Source organism: Trypanosoma brucei, chromosome 8 (assembly GCF_000210295.1).
Source record: "Trypanosoma brucei gambiense DAL972 chromosome 8, complete sequence".
Taxonomy (NCBI): domain Eukaryota; phylum Euglenozoa; class Kinetoplastea; order Trypanosomatida; family Trypanosomatidae; genus Trypanosoma; species Trypanosoma brucei.
Window position 1 is genome coordinate 1,229,456 of NC_026741.1, and position 21,279 is coordinate 1,250,734.

The 21,279-nt window shown below is 47.1% G+C and overlaps 6 protein-coding genes across 6 annotated transcripts; 4 read left to right on the forward strand and 2 right to left on the reverse strand.

Moving 5' to 3' along the window:
• Window positions 1–84: 84 nt before the first annotated feature.
• TbgDal_VIII4690 (DNA polymerase I, putative) lies at window positions 85–4,107 on the reverse strand (the record flags this gene model as incomplete). The annotated part of the gene is made up of 1 exon (XM_011777502.1): window positions 85–4,107. One exon carries the CDS (start codon window positions 4,105–4,107, stop codon window positions 85–87), a length of 4,023 nt encoding a protein of 1,340 aa, XP_011775804.1.
• Window positions 4,108–4,496: 389 nt separating this feature from the next.
• TbgDal_VIII4700 (endoplasmic reticulum oxidoreductin, putative) lies at window positions 4,497–5,825 on the reverse strand (the record flags this gene model as incomplete). The annotated part of the gene is made up of 1 exon (XM_011777503.1): window positions 4,497–5,825. One exon carries the CDS (start codon window positions 5,823–5,825, stop codon window positions 4,497–4,499), a length of 1,329 nt encoding a protein of 442 aa, XP_011775805.1.
• Window positions 5,826–13,095: 7,270 nt separating this feature from the next.
• TbgDal_VIII4710 (hypothetical protein, unlikely) lies at window positions 13,096–13,404 on the forward strand (the record flags this gene model as incomplete). Its single annotated transcript, XM_011777504.1, has 1 exon — window positions 13,096–13,404. One exon carries the CDS (start codon window positions 13,096–13,098, stop codon window positions 13,402–13,404), a length of 309 nt encoding a protein of 102 aa, XP_011775806.1.
• Window positions 13,405–14,927: 1,523 nt separating this feature from the next.
• TbgDal_VIII4720 (hypothetical protein, conserved) lies at window positions 14,928–18,014 on the forward strand (the record flags this gene model as incomplete). The annotated part of the gene is made up of 1 exon (XM_011777505.1): window positions 14,928–18,014. One exon carries the CDS (start codon window positions 14,928–14,930, stop codon window positions 18,012–18,014), a length of 3,087 nt encoding a protein of 1,028 aa, XP_011775807.1.
• Window positions 18,015–18,260: 246 nt separating this feature from the next.
• TbgDal_VIII4730 (hypothetical protein, conserved) lies at window positions 18,261–18,605 on the forward strand (the record flags this gene model as incomplete). The annotated part of the gene is made up of 1 exon (XM_011777506.1): window positions 18,261–18,605. One exon carries the CDS (start codon window positions 18,261–18,263, stop codon window positions 18,603–18,605), a length of 345 nt encoding a protein of 114 aa, XP_011775808.1.
• A 1,025-nt stretch (window positions 18,606–19,630) lies between these two features.
• TbgDal_VIII4740 (hypothetical protein, conserved) lies at window positions 19,631–21,196 on the forward strand (the record flags this gene model as incomplete). The annotated part of the gene is made up of 1 exon (XM_011777507.1): window positions 19,631–21,196. The coding sequence occupies one exon, from the start codon at window positions 19,631–19,633 to the stop codon at window positions 21,194–21,196; it is 1,566 nt and encodes a 521-aa protein (XP_011775809.1).
• Between the last annotated feature and the right edge of the window lie 83 nt (window positions 21,197–21,279).

Below are 21,279 nucleotides of genomic sequence, written 5' to 3' on the forward strand. Positions count from 1 at the left end.
AACGCCATTTTACCGCCCACAGGGCCTAGCATCTATGATCCTATACAGGTCACATCTATGACCACACACCATGTCCACTCGCTGTCATGGAGTATCGAACAACTTGTCAAGACTAACAAAAAGATGGTCTATCCTGCGGTAAAAACTCTCCGCACATGCGAGCAACGGATCCACAGGCTCTACGTCGGGGAACCTCTCGACATCCGCCAGTGTATAGAGTTTCCTATCAGTTCCTAAGCAACGTAGTGAAAGAACACGGTGTGCATTCTTCACTGCCGACGGGCAGTTAAGAGCCTGTGGGACGTCAAACATTGCTCGAAGGTACGTGAATTGCGCCCGAAGAGCACGGACCGAGGCAACATTCCCGCCTGAACAATAAAACTGCCGGATTATCGTGTGACACATTTGCGTCATACAATTTGCTAGATACGCAAGGGGGAGGGATCGACCGCAGTTGAAACACACATAAAGCTCAAAGGGTGCGGTGGGAGGTGGCTTTTCACGACTGGAAAACATGTCGTTTATGTATTTGTGCGGGTCCACTGGGACAACCAACTGGCAATGTGTGCATTGAACCTGTAATGCCGTAGCAGTTGGAAAACATTCGGAGAGTGCACGGCTCTTGAAAATGGAACAGTGGGAGAAGTCGTTAGCGGTGTCTTCCTCCTTAACGTCGCGTTCCGTTCGCATATGACTTGCAATACACATTGCTTCACTAAGTTGCTCCGGTACGAAACCTTGGATATGCTCGCACAAACGCATCACTGGAGGATAAAGTTGTGAAGACAGATACCATTCGACGTCAACAGAGAGTCCATCAGAGCGTCGCACTTCATCGATGTGGTAGGCCTTATCATCGATATGCTCATCACCTTCACAAATGACGTACGGAATAAGGTCACCAACGCGAACGCCCTCCTTCCTTTGTTTCATACGAAGAGCGACAACAGCATGGGGATATCCTGTGCCATGATATGACTCCGGCTCCTTTGTCAAGCTCTTCGAGATAACAAATTCTTCAAGAGGGTAGACGTTTCCAGAACGAACATCTTGCGCAACGCCCTTCATGTACTTGATGACGAAGTCTAGTATGTCTTCGCCACCTTCAGCATTTAATATCCTCTTTAGAACAGCGTCAGATACATGTTGGGAAAGCGGGCACCAATCCCTTCGCACCATATCCAATCCTTTCACCTCCCTCTTGTATACCTTCCCCTCCCCCTGCCAGTCCACGACGCTCAACGCAGCATATTTCTTTTTCCTAAGTAGCAACATCGCCCGGAAAACCCCATCTATATCCAACTCCAGACTCTGATACCTCTGGTTGACTTTGCCTTTAATTTCGAATCCAAGATTACGCACTTTTACAATGTCATCCTTGATTCCCGTTTGTATCATCACTGAATCTGTGTCTCCATATATGACTCTGATTGATGGGGAAATTTGTGGTATCAACTCCACTGTGTTTTGAAGGGCAAGACGTCCCTGTCGAGTGACCAACTCAGCGAGGGGTTGTGCATAAAAACGGGAATATTCAAATCCCAGACATCCGTACATGCTATTTGCCGTTAGTTTCAGAGCCAACTGCCTAATTTCTAGCATAGCGAGATTACCTGGGTCCTTCTCTGACTTCATCATTCGCTTGATCTCCCTCCTGCTGTCCACAAGACCACGAATAACCTTCGGTAGAATGCACTTGTGTAGGCACGGTGAGGGCAAACCTGCGGCCCTACAAGAGAGGCAAATAAGGCTCTCGGGTGGCGGTACCTCGGCAGATACAGTGTTCTCATCGCGGTCAATGGTAGTATAGCAGACATTGAATTCCTGAATCAGCGAAGGATAAAGTGAATTGAAGTCCAGCAGCAGAATGTACTCGGAGTAAAGCCCACTCTTTGGTTCGAGAACCATACCACCTTGGTACTTTGTTTTCCGTTTGCCTTCATCATCATCATCTTCCCGACCTCTCTTTAAATCACGTTTTTTCTTGTCAGGTGTTACAAACTTCAAGTTGTGAAAAGCGTGTAGAAGAAGATACTCAATCCTCTCCGAACGCGCACCATATAGCGTTCGGCTCCATAAGTTCCCTGCCAGCAGCGTGAGCCTCTTCGTAAGCGGGATGACGTCAAGGAACGAGGCTACGTTGAAAGAAAGAACAGCACAATTAAGAAGCTGTAAGAGGATAGGGCAAAGAGCCTCGGAAGACATCATTGAGTCCTTAACCAACACGGTTGATCCCGGTTCGAAGTGGCCCCGGTTGTCCGTAATACCTTTGATTTCCATCTGCGTGCTCAGCGAAAGCAACTTGTAGTTCGTGCTTTTATAGTACTCTCTCGCAAGAAGGTAGGTATCAACGACAAGACGACCAACACAAGCCTCTTTCTCAATGGCCAGATTGAAATTGTTCCCCTGTATTCGCGGAAAACGTCTGACATCAAGTCTACCAATCGTAGACCAGCGAACAATGTTTAGCTCCTGATAGCGATTTAAGAGAGTCTCGACGGTATATCCGATAATATTGTGTCCGACGATAATATCGGGATCCAACGCAGCAAGGGTCTCCGCAAACCACGTAAGCAGCGCCCTCTCGTTTATAAAACGGTGCACTCCAGGCATGCGCTTCGACAAACAGTAAGTCTCTAAATCTAATGGGAGAGGAGCATCCGGTGATAATTGCCGCACGCCAGTGAAACACTCCGTAATGTTAGGTTTTCTCTCTCCATCAATCGAGACGTCGCCATACAATGCAATCGATGCAGCGATCACTTCGTTTTTCACCCCATCGCTGTCAAGCTGGGCGTGAAGTTGGATACTCGCAACCGTAAACGGTGGTGGTGGCTTTGATGAATTGTAAACTTTTATGTCTTTAGGCGAGGGCACCAAAAACTCTGTTTTACAGTGAGAAACACGGTCCATCGCGGTAACAAGATGCTCAATTTCGAGGTACGATGGCCCCATTAGTCTCTTCTTTATGAGAAAGAGTTCAAGGAGAGAGCGAGACGCGCCGACGACAACTTGGACATGTGTTAACCCTCCCTTGTTTGGAAACGGGGGGTATCTGCCCGGGTAAACGAGTTTCGCCCAGCGATTTTTTTCCCGAGGAACACCCGGTTCCTCAAAGGCATAATACCGCTCAACAAATTTGATTCGCCGCTCCTCTATGCCACTACCACGGCAAATAGCATTAATTTCCTGGACGACCTCAGCATCTGTTGAGCCCTCTTTCGGAAGGAGAAAGACGTTCCGATGAACATGTTGTATTCTCACGCAGCATGAGCGAAACTCCTCATCTTCCTCATTCATGCACACTTTACCAAAGAGAAGTATCGTTCCGGGAGCTGTCAATGTGTGGGGTTGTTCTTTTGCGTCAAACCAGTAAAACAACGCCTTGGGGGGACACCCGTTCAAAAAGTCAGTGCTCGCATGTTGAGACCCAGTACGTACCTCAACTGGTAAATCCGTGACGACGTTCAACTCCTCCACGACAGTCTCCTTAATCACATAGTTCGCGCCAGACTTATTGGTGCGTTTCTCCTTGTTGCGGGGAGTTTTCTTGACAGCTGCTTCATTTTCGTAAGTAAAAACCTCGTCATTAAGATTTGCCAACGGAAAACTGTCAGCCAACTCTTCAGTTTTATTAGTATCAGCACTTCTTCCGCTTATTAAAGAGGACAAAAGCTCGGTGGCAGTTACGGAAGGTCCCTCACCATCTTCGCTGTCGACTCCATCATCTTGTAGAAACTTTGTGATATCCACATCCACTTCGTCCTCCTCCTCGGCAGAGATATTGCGATATTGTTTTAGAAGATTCTCCATATCATATGTACTTAAAGACTTTGTCAGTTTTTGCTGGTGTCTATGTTGATTCTGCGGCTGCGCGCACTTCTGAGTGGCAATTACCTTCCCAGATTTTCTCGGTTTGCGCCTCTTCGCCTCTGCGAGCACGACGGCACCCTCATCACCAGCAGCACCCTCACTATCATCTGAATCTATCATAGCCTCTTCCTTCAGCCTGCGCCACTGCTCCTCTTCCGACTCATCAAAGGTAGATTGTCCTTTTTCTTCACATCTTTTCTGCTCTTCGGAACGGCAGCTAACCCAATCCTCCATCTCACTTAAAACACTATGACTTTACAGCGATTACCCAAGAGTGAAAGAACTAAATCATGATGAATACATTAAGGCAAAGCGAAACAAAACAATGTTTTGCAAAGAAAAAAAAAGTAATATGCCTTGATCAGCAACCGGCAACGAACTCTAAAATCTCTTTATACGATGTAGAGCACCACTGCGCAAAGTAATCACTAACAAAGTAAATCTGACTTTTTTTTTTGATATGTTCCCCAGTAAGTGGATATTAGTGTAGTCATTCCCTTCGATGTGCAGGTAGTGTGTTCTCTTAATAGTCAGCAGAGATTTACTCCCCCGTTTCGCACCTCGTCACTATATAAGGCTTTAAATTGAACGTCCTACCCCACCAACTTTGTGCAAGCAGACAATCAACTCATAGCCGTGTAATTGAATTTTTCGCACACAGCAGCTAGTGAACGAACATTTTTAACAGAAATGGCAAGTTGCCGCGCAAAATTTATAAGGGCAACTCTCTCTCCTCTGTTTAGTTCCACCACATTCTCAGCGGAACCGAAGACAATTTTCAACGCGGTGGCAAGAGCAGCTGTTTCCAACTTCCCCCAAGCGCGGCACTTTTCACACGTGACGCAATCCATGAGAGTTGTAACATTGTGCACCACGCGCTTCATTTGCCGAACCAGTAGGTGCGCACCTGGAGACTCAAAAAATTTTTGCTCGTCGAAAGTTGCTACGCGGAATAGCTTGCTGCTAAAAAGTTCCCCAATATTGCTGTAGAGACGCACATCTCCATCTGTAGCAGCGCCGTTGAAGCCAGAGTTATACAAACTTGAGTTAGCAAGAAATGCACGTTTGGTCTTCGCCACAGCGCGAAGGACAAACTGGTAGACAACAAAAAGGTTCCTTATGAATTCGTCATTCTTAACGATGCGGCGGAACATGCCACAGTTAGGATAGAAAGATATATTGGGATTATTTAGCACACCTAGGCTGCGCAGCGGAGAGTCACCCTTCGTATCATTGTAAAAGAAAGCAGCCACATGCATGGTTATAGAAGTGTGGAGCCCACTTAGAAGCTGCCGAAGTAAAGCCTTCTCTCTGTTTTCTACACCAGCCGTATCATTACTTGGAAGTCCGTCAATATTGCAGTTGTCATATACAGCCTGCCAAACCCGCGCTGCTTTCGGTCCCGAATATCCGGTGTTTGCCTCTGGGTTTTGGAGAAGATCCACATATGTTGCATCTCTATCTGGGTCGATCGGCTTGATCTCGTCCTCAAAACCTTTTGCTGCATGTTTGTCAGGGGCCGTACGACGTTCAACCGCGGAAACGTCACTCATATCGTATGGGTATTTTAGTGTTTCGGGAATTCCACTGTCATCACAAGTGCAGATCTGGCATCCATTTGAATCACATGTACAACTAGCCTCAGCGACCCAGTAACGACATTCCCTGTCCAGATTTACTTTAAAGTACCGAAAGTATGGGTGACTCGTTATGTTGTTAAGAAGGCCTGTAATACCCTCAGTGTTCTGACTGACCTCATCCATGGTAAGGGAACAAAAACCCTCCTTAAGGGCATTTCCTTTCTTGGTCCTTACATATGAGCCAGCCCCGGAATTGTTGGCTGAAATGTACATCCCAAAAAAAGAAACACCATCCAATTCAGCACGAAGTAAAATTTGCCAAACAAGTCCTAGAAGAACAGGAACTACTATCAATAATCGCATCTTCAACATCTCCCGATGTGAATAGTACGATTAACCTACACGAACCACAGATAAAGAAGAAAAAACAAGGGTATCTATTTTTTAAAAAAATCGGATGCAGAGAGCTACCGTCATCAATTGCGGTCCCCAACAACTTTAAAAAAACAGTAAAAGGTAACGACCTAGGAAATCCCTCTGAGTGAAGCTACATAATTGAATGGAAGTCCAACTGATGTCCCCCTCTGACATTCTTAAACGGTAGTCACTTTTAGGCCACACGGCGACATATCCTAAAAGGACGGTGATTGACACCAGAAAACTGAGATCAAGCAACGTACAGTTGTAATTCACCAAACTGGGCATCATCACTTCCACCCAACAGTAAAGAAAAAAAATTGAGTGATGCGATGCCGGAACTTCTGCGGAAGGAAATGTCTAAGTAAGTTGCTCAATTAAAAAAAAAAAAGTGGAAATTGTACTGGATTTTTAGAAAATGTCCTTAAGCATGCCACTCCGTTCGCCCAACATACCCCGGCCTTAGTACCAGGGTTGAAGTTGATTAAGTTTGCGGCGCCGTGACTTCTGTAACGATAGCACAGCATATCTTCGACTCTGCAAACTGTGGTGCCACCGCTCCTCCACACGATGCGGCCACCACGCCACCGTCTCGAGTCCGGCTAAAAATAAAAAAAACGAACACGGCTTTCCAAAGTGAGCCGCCCCTTCCTTAAAGAGTTACCAGACAGTAGAGTTGGGTGGGCAGACATTGCAGTGGCCATAATGGCCAGCGCCTCAATCCGACATAAGTACTAGTTTGTGTTTACCAACAGTCGCAGCCACACTCAGCACCACCCACCCATAATGGCAATTAGATGCGCAACACCGGCCTCAGCAGCACCACCACTCAGGCATCCCCCTGAGTCGACGAAAGTTAAGCCCACATCTGCAATCGCGCACAACAAAGTCCCGCGGACAGCCCGTGACGAAATATAGGCCCCCCCCCCCGATCGGCACTGCCACAATGTGAGGTAGTGCGGCGCCACCAAAAACATTGAAGCGGCCCACCAGACACCCTCGGCCGGCTCGTCTGCTGGACCCCTTGTCTCCGTTTCCCCGCATTCATTGTTCACAAACGGGGTCCGTCAACACCACCTCCACCACGTCGCGCTTTCACTTGGTGACCGCATCCGTGCTCTCACAGTGCCCATCGCCACCCCCCCCCCCCCCCCCTTGTCTACTACACGGAAACGGAGGGCCACCCCTCCCGATCAATCGAAAACAGTGAAGAGACATCAACACCAGTTTGCGCGACAAGGGGGGAAAGTCAGTACCACACCCCCTTTTGAGAAGCTCAGCCACAGGCTAACCCCTCCTCGCTCAAAGCCTCAAACCATGGGGGCGCCCTCGCAGCCCGTCCCACCCACATCTCACAGTCACTGTTCTCGGGCAACATCCGGGCCGCCAGGAGCAAAGTCAATCATAAAAAAAAAAAAAATAAACCAGCAAACCCTAAGGGCAGCAGCCCCCTTTGATCGAAAGAGCGGAAATACTTCGAATCAGACCAAAGCAATACGCAAGCATTTGTACCGACGCCCTGCCCCCACGTTCCATTTACCATCAACCGTCGGTACGTCGAACGGTGACAGACAGCTCGGCCTTTTCGCATTCTCTGTTGATTAGCATCTTCAACGGTACAAGCTTACACCTCCACTAACTATGGGAAAACGGCAACGCTACAACAAGAAATAGATCATCAGCCCGGGGACCCTAGTCATCCTTTGCTTGGACCGAAGCAAAGTTGCACCAGGCCTTTCGAAGAGGCACCAGCGGCCCTTGAAGGCTCCCCGTCCACACACCCCAAAGACACTTCAGGCATTAGCTGGGAAACCGCCCTCTACATCTGAACAACCCCCCCCCCCTGGCATGCATATAGCGTACGTCTCCTCCAACGTGTTGCGGGTGCCTCAACAGCGCATCTTAGAACTTTCGCCCCATTGGAAGAAGGCGGCCGTCCCGTAAAAGAGCCAGGTACTAGCGCTGAGGGGCGGCCGGAGACGCCGGGGGGCTAATTCTCACCTCGAAATAAGCCATCGTGACGCCAGCTACTTCATTAAGGCGGTGGGATCCCATACTTCTCTTCTTTTTTTTTTTTGAGGGGAGCAGAGAAATGGCCATGTTCTACAAGTGCGCAAAACGGTTGACTGTGCCTGGGCCGAGCTGTCTTACGGTGCGTGGACTCTGTGGGTCACAATAATTCTCCGTTTTCCCATGGGCACATCCGAGCGTGCTATAGGCATCTTGAACCGTACAATTGCAGTGACGAAATATTTTGGCACCCTGCGGTTCCCCACAACCGCCGCCTCGTTATGATGCAGTTCTAACAAAACCATGAAGAAAAGGTTTTTTTTTAAAAAAAGAAAACATTATTATTATTTTTTTTTTAGGGGGGTGGGTCCTGCGACGGGAGTGACTAGGCCCTACTGAATAAATTATTATATGCTATCCTCCTTAATTTTTTAATACAAACGGATAGCGAAGGTAAGTTTTCCTCAACTTCAACATGTAGATTAGCCTCCCTTTTTTTTTTTTCTGTGAACGTATTATTTGTTGTCCAAAAGTGCAGGAACAACTTGTTTGTCGTTTTCCTTCCAGACGGTTTTTCTCCATTTTGGAGTAGGGCAGGCGAGGCACTGACCGTTCCCTGTAAAAACACATCCTCAGGACCTGGTCTGTCAGGGGCCCTCGGCATGTCGACACCGCCTTTCACATCTGCCAGCCAGCCGGCCCACAATGTCTAAAAACTGCTGGCGCTGAGGATGGCTCGTGTGAGGCTGGATGGCACGCACCGGCAAACCCCGTCAGATATATCATTGGGGACGTCCTCAAACACCCAAGAGACCGACTATCCTAACGTGGTGTGGCAAGTTGGCGCCCCGCTGGAGGGGAAGAGAAGAGCCGAACCTCCATTCGTGATTTCAGGGCGAAGTTGGAAATCCAGAAATGGAAATGTGAGCGATCATGCGCAACACTACTGGGACTCCGGGAAGAAAGTGTGTTTTCTGAGTGATGGCGCCTGAAAATACAAACTTTCACTTGCTTTCGGTGTCAATTGAATCTTATTTCTCCTTAACAAGGATGCAGAACAGATTCCTCGTCCCATTCTCTATGGAGATTAACGAAATGTGAGGTCTCTCAGTCATAAAAAGGTTGCTTCTCTTGAAAGCGCCTCATGGGGACACGGCGGCCTTTCGCCTTCCTTAATAGACGCTCATGAAGGTTGAGGAAGGTAGAATGAAGGCTTGCGCCCATTATCAATACATAGTGTTGCCTTGCTGTAAAATGAAGAGTAACAGCGTATCAATATTCCATTCGAAACAGGATATGAGTAATTGACGCTCCAAAAAATTATTATAGTCTTAGAAAGCATAACCATTACGGTGACGCCTGAAAATGGTGAACAGCTCGGTGTGGCATTTGCCTGCCTTCCCAATAACTCTAATGTAAGCATGTAAAGGTTGTAGCAATTAAAAGCGAGGATCAAGATTCAGTAGCCATCGGAGCTGACGTAAAACAGCACTATTTTGCTTGAGACACCCGCATCGCAGAGGAGAAGGGTGATGAAGCTGACGTTGAATTGATAGCTGGAGAAGAGTTTAACACTTACCAACAATGAAGCTCCAACTTGACATACATCATTCAGAGCCACATTGCTTTCAATAGAAGTTACCTGTTTTACGCACAGCAATGTAACATTTTGGAAAGCGATGCGAAACTTCAGAAGTCATCACAGTTGGATAATACTCAATGTAGCAGTATCAAGGTACATGAAGAAAATTGTGGATTGTCCAAATTTTTCAAAACATTGTGTGCCAGAGCTCGGTAAATAGGTAAAAACACGTGTCGATGGCAGTTGAAAACATCAATGATGCCATTACATCTGTAGTGGATTAGACAGCACCAAAAAACAATTCATAGGAAGAAAATGTTGTTCCTCCTTCATCACAGAAAGGAGGGTGTTGAACATAACAGCTGTGAGGACATGCAGGAAGGTGCACTTCAAAACTGCTAATGGATGAGACAAAGAAAAACTTCGTGCCTTATTGAAAGAATTATTCACAGCACCATTATTATAGATTCCTACCCTAATAATGGAAAAGGAACCCACCGGAAGAAAAGGGGAGCGAAGTCGCAGATCTTAATGAATATGTAAGCGAATCAGTCTACAAGAAGTCCAACAACTGAATTGAAGAGCACCTGTTGGCCAAAGAGCCTCTTTTTTAAAACTGTTTATCGCTGCTAAGCCGATAAATGCGGTAAAATAATCATTGTCATGGCAAACGGTAGTGGGGAAGAAATTAACTACGAGAGATCAAAGGTGATGTTTACTTCAACTCTGCAGCTTCTTCCGAAGATGAGGCACCCTTTCTGATCACTGTGTGTGTGGAACATCATTCCACCACTCTCGACCAAAGGAATCAGCTAAAGACGTTGAACAATCTGGGCTGCTGGAGCCGACGGGTGCTGTGTGTGAATTCACCGAGAGAGCACAGCTTAAGGGGCCTAAAAACTGGGTTCGAGAGCGACACAGCTACGACGGTCAGGTTTCCGACAGGGGGACGCAGCACTAGCTCTGTTTTAGAGGTACAGAGCGCAATCGAGGCAGTGGAGAAACGCACCCGAAGCGTAGCAGCGTTTATAGACTATGTTAGGGCATTTGGCCAGGTGCAGCGCAACTGTGGCGTTCGAACGCTAGGGTGTTTCGGAGTGCTTATCACACTCGATATGGTAGATAGGCAATTTCTCGCCACACGGAACAAAAATGTCCAGAATGTACAGTGTGCAGGCCGACGGTGCCAGGCGACGCACGGCACGCTGCGGGATTCGTTGTTTTGCAAGACCCTATTCTCCGGGGCAACAGAATGGGTGAGCGCGAAACCGAATAAGATCCCTGGACTCAGGGATAGTTTTTTTACCGGTATTATGGCCCTCAAACCGTTGGGCTCGGAAAAGGCAGAACGGAGAGATACGCAGCAAAGGTGGGAGCTGGGGGTTTGATGACGATTGTTTCAAAGACGCTTTATAGAGTACCGGTAGAGAAAAAAAGGGTACCACCCGCATGGCGTGCGCACTGGGGACTCACTGCACCTTCGGGGTGCAGGATAAAAGATTAACGATACGAAGGCCTAAAACCCTTGAACCTCGGTTTTCAGTAAAAACAAAAACACAATTATCGCTTCTTTATCAGTTGCGGTAGCTCTTCCCATGTTATTTTCCAATTATTTTTATTATTATTATTTTTAATTTTTGCTGATTTGACCCCTCTAAGGGTGCAAAAGGTTACTCCAACCCTCTGGATATACCTACGAGGACAAATCTCTTCGGCGCTGAAAAGGCCGCCGGCATTTCACTGAGCTCTTTAGGCACTAAGGGTTGGGTTTGGCTCAAAATCTCTGCATAAAATTAAGGGAGGATAGAAAACCCTCGTTGGGGCAGGTTGGAACGATGCTTTGCTGGGTCTGAGTCTCTTTTTTTCGCCCCAGCACAATACTGTGCCATTCTTTTGACCCACAGCAGGGACCACAACGCCGGTAGCATCCCAGTTTCACGAGAAAAGCACGTGGAGCCAGCTTGCTATCCATCTGGAAAGTGTGTACTTTTTTGAAACACGGCGAAGGAACTGGTGCTGCCTTGGAAAAGGCGCTTCACATGCAGCCGCTTAGGTAAATTTCTATTCCGTTTCTGGGGGAAGCGGTTTATGTGCAATCACAGGCTTCGTAAAACAACCTCTTACAGAGTAAATAGGTGAAAGTACATCCTGCTATCTAAAAAACTATTTTTCTTTTTTTTTTTGATAGCTGATTGTGTATAATTACAAAGAAACGTAAACGTATTTACATACCTGCGGGTGTGGACCCACCCTCCTCTAGTGGAAAGGATGAAGTGGGTGTGAGGTTTTACGCCTTAAAACAGGTAGAAAACAGAAAGTGTTGGCCCACTTCCGATTTCCGATGTTATGTCCTTTTAATTGATAACATCGTCCTCTCACCACCGCAGTCCAAGTGCTTTGAGGAGAACCGTGAAACCTCCACGTCTTAGCAGAGCTGTTATTCCAGTGCGGCCGTGCGGCTCGTTTCACCCCTCACACTTGGAGGCTCGGGGTGTCCAGACCCAGGGGCAGGTGACTTCTCACGCTAAGGTGCTAGTCGGCTCCCGGTCCCCCTTCGCACCAGGCTGTGTTCGTGTGGTAGGTCTCCAGTCGGTCCAGCTTTCCCTAGAATGCTGTTTTGAGTGCATTTCGCAGCCACGTAAAACTACTGCCTTGTTCCATTCCATTGCTATCCTGCCCGGGGAATTTGTGAAGCCGGTAGCGCTATCGGGGTGATGCTTCTGGCGGTGCCGGTCTACCGCATGCCGGCCCTGTGATTCTCATAAAGCTCACCGCGCATAATAGGTTCCACTAGAAGATTGTTTTGGGGCCGGGATTGTCACTGCCTCCACGCCTACTTCCCCACTTATCATCCCTGTGGCACTGCCTTCAGTCCATCATCGCCCCCCCGACGGGCTGTTGCTTTTTTTTTTTTCCTTTGCCGATGGAGTGAACGGGGAACCACCTTCGATCTAGAGAATAGCTTTGCTAGAGAACGGTTTTCGCCTTATGGTGCTGAAAGCTGTGGTGGGAGGTGTGTGTGTGCATGTGTAACTACGTTGCTGACCCTCGCGAGCGGCGCCGGGCATACTCTGCTCTGCCCCAATTCGCCGGTCCGGCCTCCGAGGAGTGCCCTTTGGTGAGGACTGGAGTGACTAGACGTGACCACGGCTGGGGTTGAGTCCCTTCCACGAGACAATGATGGTTCGTGGCGCTTGGTATCGTTAATTTTTACCAGGTTGTACGCGTTGAGTGGATCTGCGTAAGCTTTGAGCCGTGGAGCGGTCCGTTGCCCCTCCCATTGGTAAAGCGGCTGTCGTTGACCACGTGATGCCCCTTTTGGCACTAGGTATATCGTGTGCCGGCGGGTGGTGTTTATGATTTCACTTGCGGTAGTTTGCGGGTCTCACACTGATGGTGTCTTGGGGGCGTGTGAGAAATCGCGTTACGGCGTACTGCTGCCTGATCTGGCAACCTTTTTGTGTTTGACGCTGAGGGGAAGTGTGCCTATATTTTTCTAAACATGAGAGAGGCTTGTTTGCTTCCTTTTTCCCAACTGTTGCGGCGCATGTTTTATTCGGGCTATGCTTGTTTAATGAATTCTTGTCCGCTTTCCGTCTGGGTTTACCCATCGTGCTTTAGATATTTAAAGCGATGACGTTTAAATTCTTTTACAATGTGCCGAAGCAGGTGCACTTTTTTAGAGGCGGGTCGCGCGGACCTCGCCGGGCAGAGGTGTTCAATCGCCTAACGCGTCAGCAGTTTCGACGGAGGTTGATGAGCGGAACCGCTGTTTCTAATGCCAAGAGCTGGGATGCACTGGACCGAAAGAGAATGCAGCGAGACTCCGTTGTTGAGCATCGTCGGCTTAACGTTGCCCGCATGCCAGCGGCGGTGATAAGGCAGAAACTAAAAAGGGGACCACCCCACAAAGGCGATGATAAGTATTTACTTCGACCTTAGCCATCGGGCTGCCATTTGTTGACGCGATCAACTCGTTATTCGGCTGACTGGATACATGCGGACGCTGTATGTTTTGGCTAACTACATTATTCCTTTTCTCTTTCCACGCACTTTGCTTACTATCTGTTCGGGTGGTTTCCTCGTTGGCATCTTACACGGAGGTTGATCTGGAAAGTAAATTTGTTGGACGTCTCCGGGAGATATGTACAATGCGGCTTTAGTGGAATGTAAGCGTGTTTAGTTTTTATCGTGATGGACAAATGCATTTTTTTGTCTTGAATTATTGGGTGTGGTTGTGAACCATATGATGATTGTTGTTTTTCTCTAAACATTACTCTTGTGATGCAGGGATGTTGTGCATTGTCGGCTAACTGCCATTGTTTCCTTTACAAGGGTTATTTCAAATCGTTGGTGTTTATTGCAAAGGTCGTTACGGCCGGGGTGGAGGTTAATGGAGCTTCTCTTTCAGCTTAATAACCAAAAAAAGAGGAGTATGCGTCACCTTTTTTGCTGCGTCATTAACACATCTTGTAGGAAATGTAGGGAATGACGTTATTATGTAGTTTGACGGAATATTGTGAGGTTAACGCCATTTGACCAGGACAACCATTTTTGCTTTCTTGTTCACTTGCCTATTCTTTTCAAAGGGTTGCATGAAGGATGTATATTTAGATCTGTTTTTATTTATGTTACGAGACTCCACCCCATTATAGAGTTTACGGGTCTTTCAAAGTAGCAAGATGCCGATATAAAGACATTGGCATTGTGACGCACAAGAGCGTCGTTGGTCTTAGTTTCGAGCGGGGTCTTTATGTTTTATGATTTGTTGACCGTGTGAGCAACTACTTGTTTCTCACAATTGTAACGACTTAATTGTCATTACTATTTTGTCGGGTGCTTTGCTCGATTGCCCACACATATTTTGTATCTGGTGATCACCAAGAAATGGCAAAACGAATCAAAAATTCCGTATTTGGTTGTGTAAACTAATTTGCTGTCGAAGAAAGTATACACCGTAGATGAAACCTTCTCTATCTCTCCCTTAAATACACCGTACCGTACATTTTTTTTTTAGATTTAGCTTGTGGACATATTTGGCTGAACATATGTGTTGAGTATGATGCAGCGTTGGAGATCCGATTTCTTCACTGATTTTGTTTGTGAAGGTTTCCGTCCATTTATTCTTACATGCAACATCGCGGAAGAGTGATTAAGTTTTTTCATTGTATCTTTAACTTTCATTTCTATTTTGGTTAAAAAATGAATAGATGAGTTGCGGTGGCGATGTGACAGAGGGACGATTGTGTTTTTTTATTTCTTATGTTGCTTTTTAAAAATTTTTTGCCGCGATGTCAGTGTACACATATTAAAATTCATATTAGTTTTGTTTGAGCACGACTTTATATTTTACTGAGTGGACTACTTGGATGGTTGGTTGTTTCTTCACTGTTGTGGCCAACGACTTTTTATATCTTTCACTCACTCTGCACTGGGTTGTGGATTTACATTTTTAGACACAGTTAATGTCTTCGGAGGCGGTAAAAAGACATATATTGGCTGCGATTCATACCCTGAATATTCCCTTGGACCTAGCACCAAGTTCGACCAAGGTGGATGAGGTTTGTTCTGCAGCGAAACTGCTTCGTAATCGCGTTCTTCGAGAAATCGCACGTGTTGAAAAGTCAATAGAAATGTTAAAGCAGAGGCAGTACGGTGACGCTGATGAGAGCGAGATGGACGAAGAGGCTATATCTGAAAATGTGGGGAGCTCGATAGATACACATAATCTTACCAGGTACGATTTTATGTTTATAAGCGAAATGATGGTTATGGAAAATCTTGTTGTTCCGTTATTACTTGCTCACGGGATGAACTTTGCGACTTCGCTTTTGCCGCAACTGCTAAAGCTTCTCGCAGTAATGCTTCTACCTATTATACCGTGTTCTCATGAGGTACCACGTCAGCTAGATTATGTTCGTCGTCTAATCGAACGGTGTGGAACAGATGACTTTTTCTGGCTCTTGATTCAGTGTATTGTTCCGGTCACGGAGAAGCGCTCCAAAGGTGAAGCCCGAAAAGAAGACTCTATTCTTCTTGAAATTGTGCTAAAGATGATTGCTCTGTTTTTTACTGGTCCAAGAGAAAGTGTTGCGCAAGTTATCGGTTCCTTTGGCCGAAACCATGGGATCGAGCTGTTTCTTGTGGTACTGAATCAGAATTATGCTCGGTATGAACATAGAAATAACAAAGATGGCAATGATGTAGCGGTCGATCCCATATCTCCCTCAGCCGGTACGAGTAATACAGAACGCTCTGGCGTGATTGTTCTTGATGGTGACACAGATGAGGAAGATGCGGTGGATTTGTCTGGGGAAAGCAACTCTGGGGAGGAATCAAGCGATACGGGATCCACTAATTCTGAGAGGTTTGGTCGAGTTTCAAACCACCTTAACGTTGATGATCAATACAGCGCGCGGATTGTCGAAATACTTGAAAGTGATGACCAGTTATGGAAGTGGAACACCCACATCATTACCGCGATGTCTGCAATACTTCGCTGTGCGCAATCGGCTGAACTTGCGAAACTAATATTTACCTCGAAATTCCGTCAGGGGTCATCCCAGCAGTTAGCTTCTCTGGCAGAAAATTCCAAGCGGTTTCGGGAATTTACGTCTGAGTCGAAGAAATGGAGACATGTTGCAAGAAGCAGGAATGGTGCCGTGAGTTCCAATGGTTTGCTTGTGCGGGGTACATCTTCACGTCTGCAGGGAGAGGGAGGTGTGATTGGATACACGTCAACACTTCTAGGTTATCGAACAAAAGATCCTATTGAAAAGGTCCGTGAAATTGACTCAAAAAAAAGAGGCCGTTATGTAAAAGGAACGTCTGACGATGCTTCCATCATATGTAACCTTTCTCTACCGACGAAAATTCAGTTGGCAGAACAATGTCTCTCGTTTATATGCTATGGATTTGAACCCTTAAGCATTATGGTTTGGGATCGTCTGGCTAAATTGATTGCCTCCTTTAGAGACGCTGTGTGTGAACGGAAAGAGTTCATAGCGGGACACAAATCGTCTGGGGAGGATGTTGAACTTCCGTCAGAGTTTGAGAAAAGTGTATACGAGTCGATGCAACAAGTTCTAAATTACCTGGAAATGTGTACCTCATTACTACGTTACACCAGGGAAGCTGTTCGTTTGAAAAAAGAGGGAATCGATGATGAGCCTTCTCAGTTTTTTAATCAGCAGTGGAAGTGCATTTCAAGTGTAATAACTCTTGAGCACATATTTAGCGGCTTTGAGCTGCTGCGTGTACTTTTAATGTCTCCAGATTTGAGGCGGCGGTTCGGCGTATGGACTGTGGCGAACTATCTTGCCGAACTTTTTATGACTCTGAACCACCTGGTGGACGGCGACATCCTGGAGGACCCTCATGTGATTGGCGCCGCGCATGCTTTAGTCTCTTCAGTACTTTACAAGGAGGAATATGTCCAGTTGGTGTTCGATACCATATCGAAGACGTCAACCAAGCCCATTTCTCCATACCGTGCCAGTGTGCTAGTATTACTGCTTTACTCCGTGTTGCGACTTATGGAGAAATGTAGTTTCGGCGGCCGTTTGTTATTTCCACGAAGGAAGAAGAAAGCGAGCAAATTCGTTGTTCATGAGACGGAGGACAATGTAGGCATATGTCTTAATGAAGCAGATATGCCAATTGTTGAGTGTGACCCTCATGTTTCGTCCGAAGCAGTTAAAGATCGGCCAATCGCTAATGGAGAGATAACCGACCCATCAACTATTTCGTCATTGCAAATATCTTCAAATGTTATTTCGATGAATGGAGTGCCTGAGAGCAGCGGCGGAGTTGAGGAGTTATGCGGCGGAGACCGATCCGTTGCAGGTGAAAGTTGGGTTAACTCGACTCACAATGGCGAAAGGGAAGTGAACATGCGTCAATACTTCAAGCGCCTTTCCACCGGACAAAATGTTTCTGTATTACTTTCGTCACTTTGTCACTGGAGAGCGAACGATTCGGATGTAAACGAGGGGTTGGAATTTTTGATTCGCTCCTTTATGGCCGAAGGTTGTGTTACCACATTGTTTAGTGCATCCTTCCTTATTACCATGAGGGATATTTTGACCAATGGTAGCGAAACACACCGTGGGTTGTATGAGGCATGTGACGAAGTTATTTATTTGTTTTTTAATCCCCCTTCTGCCAAGTTTTTTGACGAACGGAAGGAAATCGAGTTCGCGTCTTCTTCTGGTATTTTACAGGGATCTGAATCATTTCTGGGATTTGAGGTGTCGTTGCGATGTGCCCGATCATTATTCTGCTTTAGTTCGACAGAGTACATGATTTTAGAGGAAAAGGGGTTTCCTGACTTCAGAGATTCCACTGTTATTCCCTTAGCGAGTGAGGGCACAGTGGTCAACGGCTCAGGGAAAGAAAGTGGCGAACTCGGTGTTTTCAGCACAAAGAAACCTCGGGACAAACGAGAGTCGTTGTCAAGACAAAAGGGAGGAAAACGAAGGAAATTCGACGATGAAAACGTGGATGTTTCCATAGATGAACAAGCCGATATTGCTGTCGGTCTAGAAGTTTAATAGAATTACAATGAACCAGTGGTATAAACCCTAATAAAAATGACGTAGTGTTAGGGTTACGTACGGATGTGAATGCTGGTCGTTAGGTTGAAGGATTCCTCATTTCCTTTGTCAAATGGTGCCTATAACACCTTCTATTTTTTACTTTTGTTATTTCCCTTTGTAGTTGTAGGAATTTTGACGTTCTTCAATCAACGCGTTTCTTCGACTTTCCTCCCCAAGTGAACACGATTGCTCGTATTGAAAATGCCCGCCAGACCCAATGAAGAACAGTATACTCCGGAGATGTTGCAGCTTCGCGTGAAGCAAGGACTCCAAAAGCGCAAGAAGTGCGCTCTTTGTCTGCATGTGTTTCATGTCAACGAACTGCCTGGAGCTATCACTCACAAATCTATACTGGAACTTCGGAAAAAATGGGGGTTAGACGTAAGGCGCGGTGACCGCATGCCTCCCCCCTCGCAGTTGTACAAAAGAGAGGAGTTGTGCGTCTTTTGCATGCAGTTCTTCGGTACGAGTGGTAGCACACAATCTCAGCAACAACTTCTGGCTTCCACACGTGGAGGAATGCCGGCTCGTTTAACCCTCCGTTAGAGATGAAAGGGATACCCAATCTTTTTGCGTTTCTTCCTTTTTTGTAGCTCAACCAACAGCATATATAGTATGTACAAATATTTGCTTGTGGGATGACTTGGATCCCTTCTACACGGGCGTGTATCGTGTCTATGTATCTACCTTCCCCCCTTTTGCTCTACTTAACTTTGACATGTCAATGTTACATTCCCTTCTACTCTTTTTGTTCCTGGTGGTGGCCTTGGTGCTCATAGACCCAAAGGACAACTTCAAAATGACTTCAGGCCGGAGGATACCACGGAAATTGCCACCTTATGGATCTGATGGTCAGTTGTGGCGGACGAGTTGGTGAGAATGCATTTCGTTTGTGGTGCGACATTGTTTTTATGAGAGTTGTTCGGAACTTCCTGTAGGCGCGAGTGTGCCTGCATGTGGCGTTGCGAAGCGTAAGATGTGAAGATACAACCACGTAGCGTGAGCTGCGAGTGGTTTGACGTTCTGGGTATCAGTTGTTGGTAAGTGGACATGGGGGGGGGCATTCCTTCCCTAGCTCCCCATCAGCGTCCGTCCGGGGACGTTGGCCGTTAGTTTATACAAGCCGCAAAGTTGGTGCCTTTGCCATGTTTCCCTCGGTCATGTGGACAGTGTGTGAGTTGGCTGTTAGTTGGCAATAGGGTTGACATCGGTTGATATGCAGATGCTACGGAAGGTGCCGAACGTCCTTTGAAACCCTGAGTTTTTGCGTTATACACGAAACTCCCTTGTTGGGCGCTCTTTTCTTTTTTGCTTTCTTACGACCTTGCTGGCTTCGACTGGCGTTTGGCGGGAGGGGATGGGCACCTTCTGTTCGGGCATATACCGGGTAATATCAGGCTTTTCCGCAGAACAAAAAAAACTCTGGGGCGATGTTGAAAGATTTTTGTAAGTGTCATGTTAATTGGCTTCACTATACCTTTACTCTTGTTGTGTTGTTTCCCTTCCTTGCCACCAACATTCGCACGAATGGAAAAAATTAAGTGGAAAAATCTGTGCTCAGAGGTTGAGCAATGTTCCAACTGACTTTGCGCCACCATAGCAAACGCACGCCCGGTTATGTGTTTTGGCGGCAGAGTACTCTGGTTGAACTTGAACATGCTAGGCGGAATTATCTGTTGTCAGAGCGGCCCCTTCCAATCGCTGACGTTGCGCGTCGGATGGTGCGTGTGAAGTCACGATATCTGGACACGAAAGACTTCAACGAGAAGAGCCTACTGCGGGGCGAGTACAAGTACTTTTCGGGGAAATCTTGTGACATCCGGCATGCACGACCCGAAGACCTGGTTGCTTATGTTGAATGTGGCTCTTTCTTCGGTTTTTGGGACGCGGCTCAAATGAATCGCATCCTTCAAGAGCTGTTGCTGAAGCTTGATGAGCTGGGTGCTGCGGAACTCTTTCACCTCTTTACTTCGCTTCCATCACTGCGAAAGCAGACGGGCGAGTTGCATTTCTGCGTGGCCCGCCGTCTTGTCGATGAAATATCGAATCTCACAGTAGATGAGTGTATCCACGTTTGTGCGGCATGCGATCAGGCAACGCCGCGCGAGCTTGTGCGGGGCTTGGTCCAAATGATTGGACCGATGGTTTCTAACCGTGCACTTAGCGCAGCGCAGTGTGTTGAGATAATGGACACACTTGGCGCTTGTTGCCTTCCGGGGGAGAACCGTGAGTTTGATCTGTTTTTTAAGGATACAAAAGAAGTTGTGGTTTTGGGGATGACTACTTTGAGCGTGATGGACATCGCTGTTGCCTGCACCTCAATGAGGCTCCTTGGTATTTTGGATGCCATCACAGAGAAGGAGGCAGTTCGTTTGTTTACGTCTCGCTTGAATGAGACATGTGCGAGTTCGATGGCTATGATGTTCTCGGCTGTTGGGAGCGATTTTATCTTCTGCCAAGCTGTTGGGGAGAGAGTCGTTTACCTAGCCACAGATTTCACACCAAGCGAAATGCTTAGCATTTTTGCAGTGTACTTGACCAACATCGTTTCACTCTGCCCGGCGTCTAGTGGAGGAGTCGCCATCGGTGACAGTGCATGTGAGATGCCGCAGGAGGAGTGGACCGCGGGTCGCGGTGTTGGCGAGCGACATTTTGCTCATCAGCGTCGAAATGACCTCCTCAATGTGATTAGGGAGTTGATGGACCAGACATTGTCGTTACTCGAGTCGGCTTCAACCTACGTGTCACCAGTTTCTCAGCTCCAGTTCGTGGCGGTGTTCCACCGTGCTGTTGAAAATCTCTGTGGTGATGTGGAGCAGCTTTTGAATTTTCTTCCTTCTCTGAACCGTTGCATGCAGCTGCTTTCCGCAAAACTGATTGCATCCCTCACGCAGTACACATATTCTGAACTGATTGTGCTGCTGCAAATGTGCAATCCACTAGGCAGACTGCTGACAAACGCCGCGGTTGGAGCAGTCGTACATGAACTCCTCCGGCGGGAGGTCGGTGCTTCTGGGGGCGAAGCCATGTCAATCTACGCAACTCTTCGGCAGCTCACGGGGTTGCGAGCCGAGTATCGTGTCCGAATTGAAAGGGACCTCCTGCCAAGGTTGCTTGCCCGGTGCTCGCACACTTAATGGAATTCGTGCGTCATGTCGTTGTGCCCTTCGACAGGCGCATACCACTCGTTTACGTCTAATGGCTGCATACTTGCTAGGCA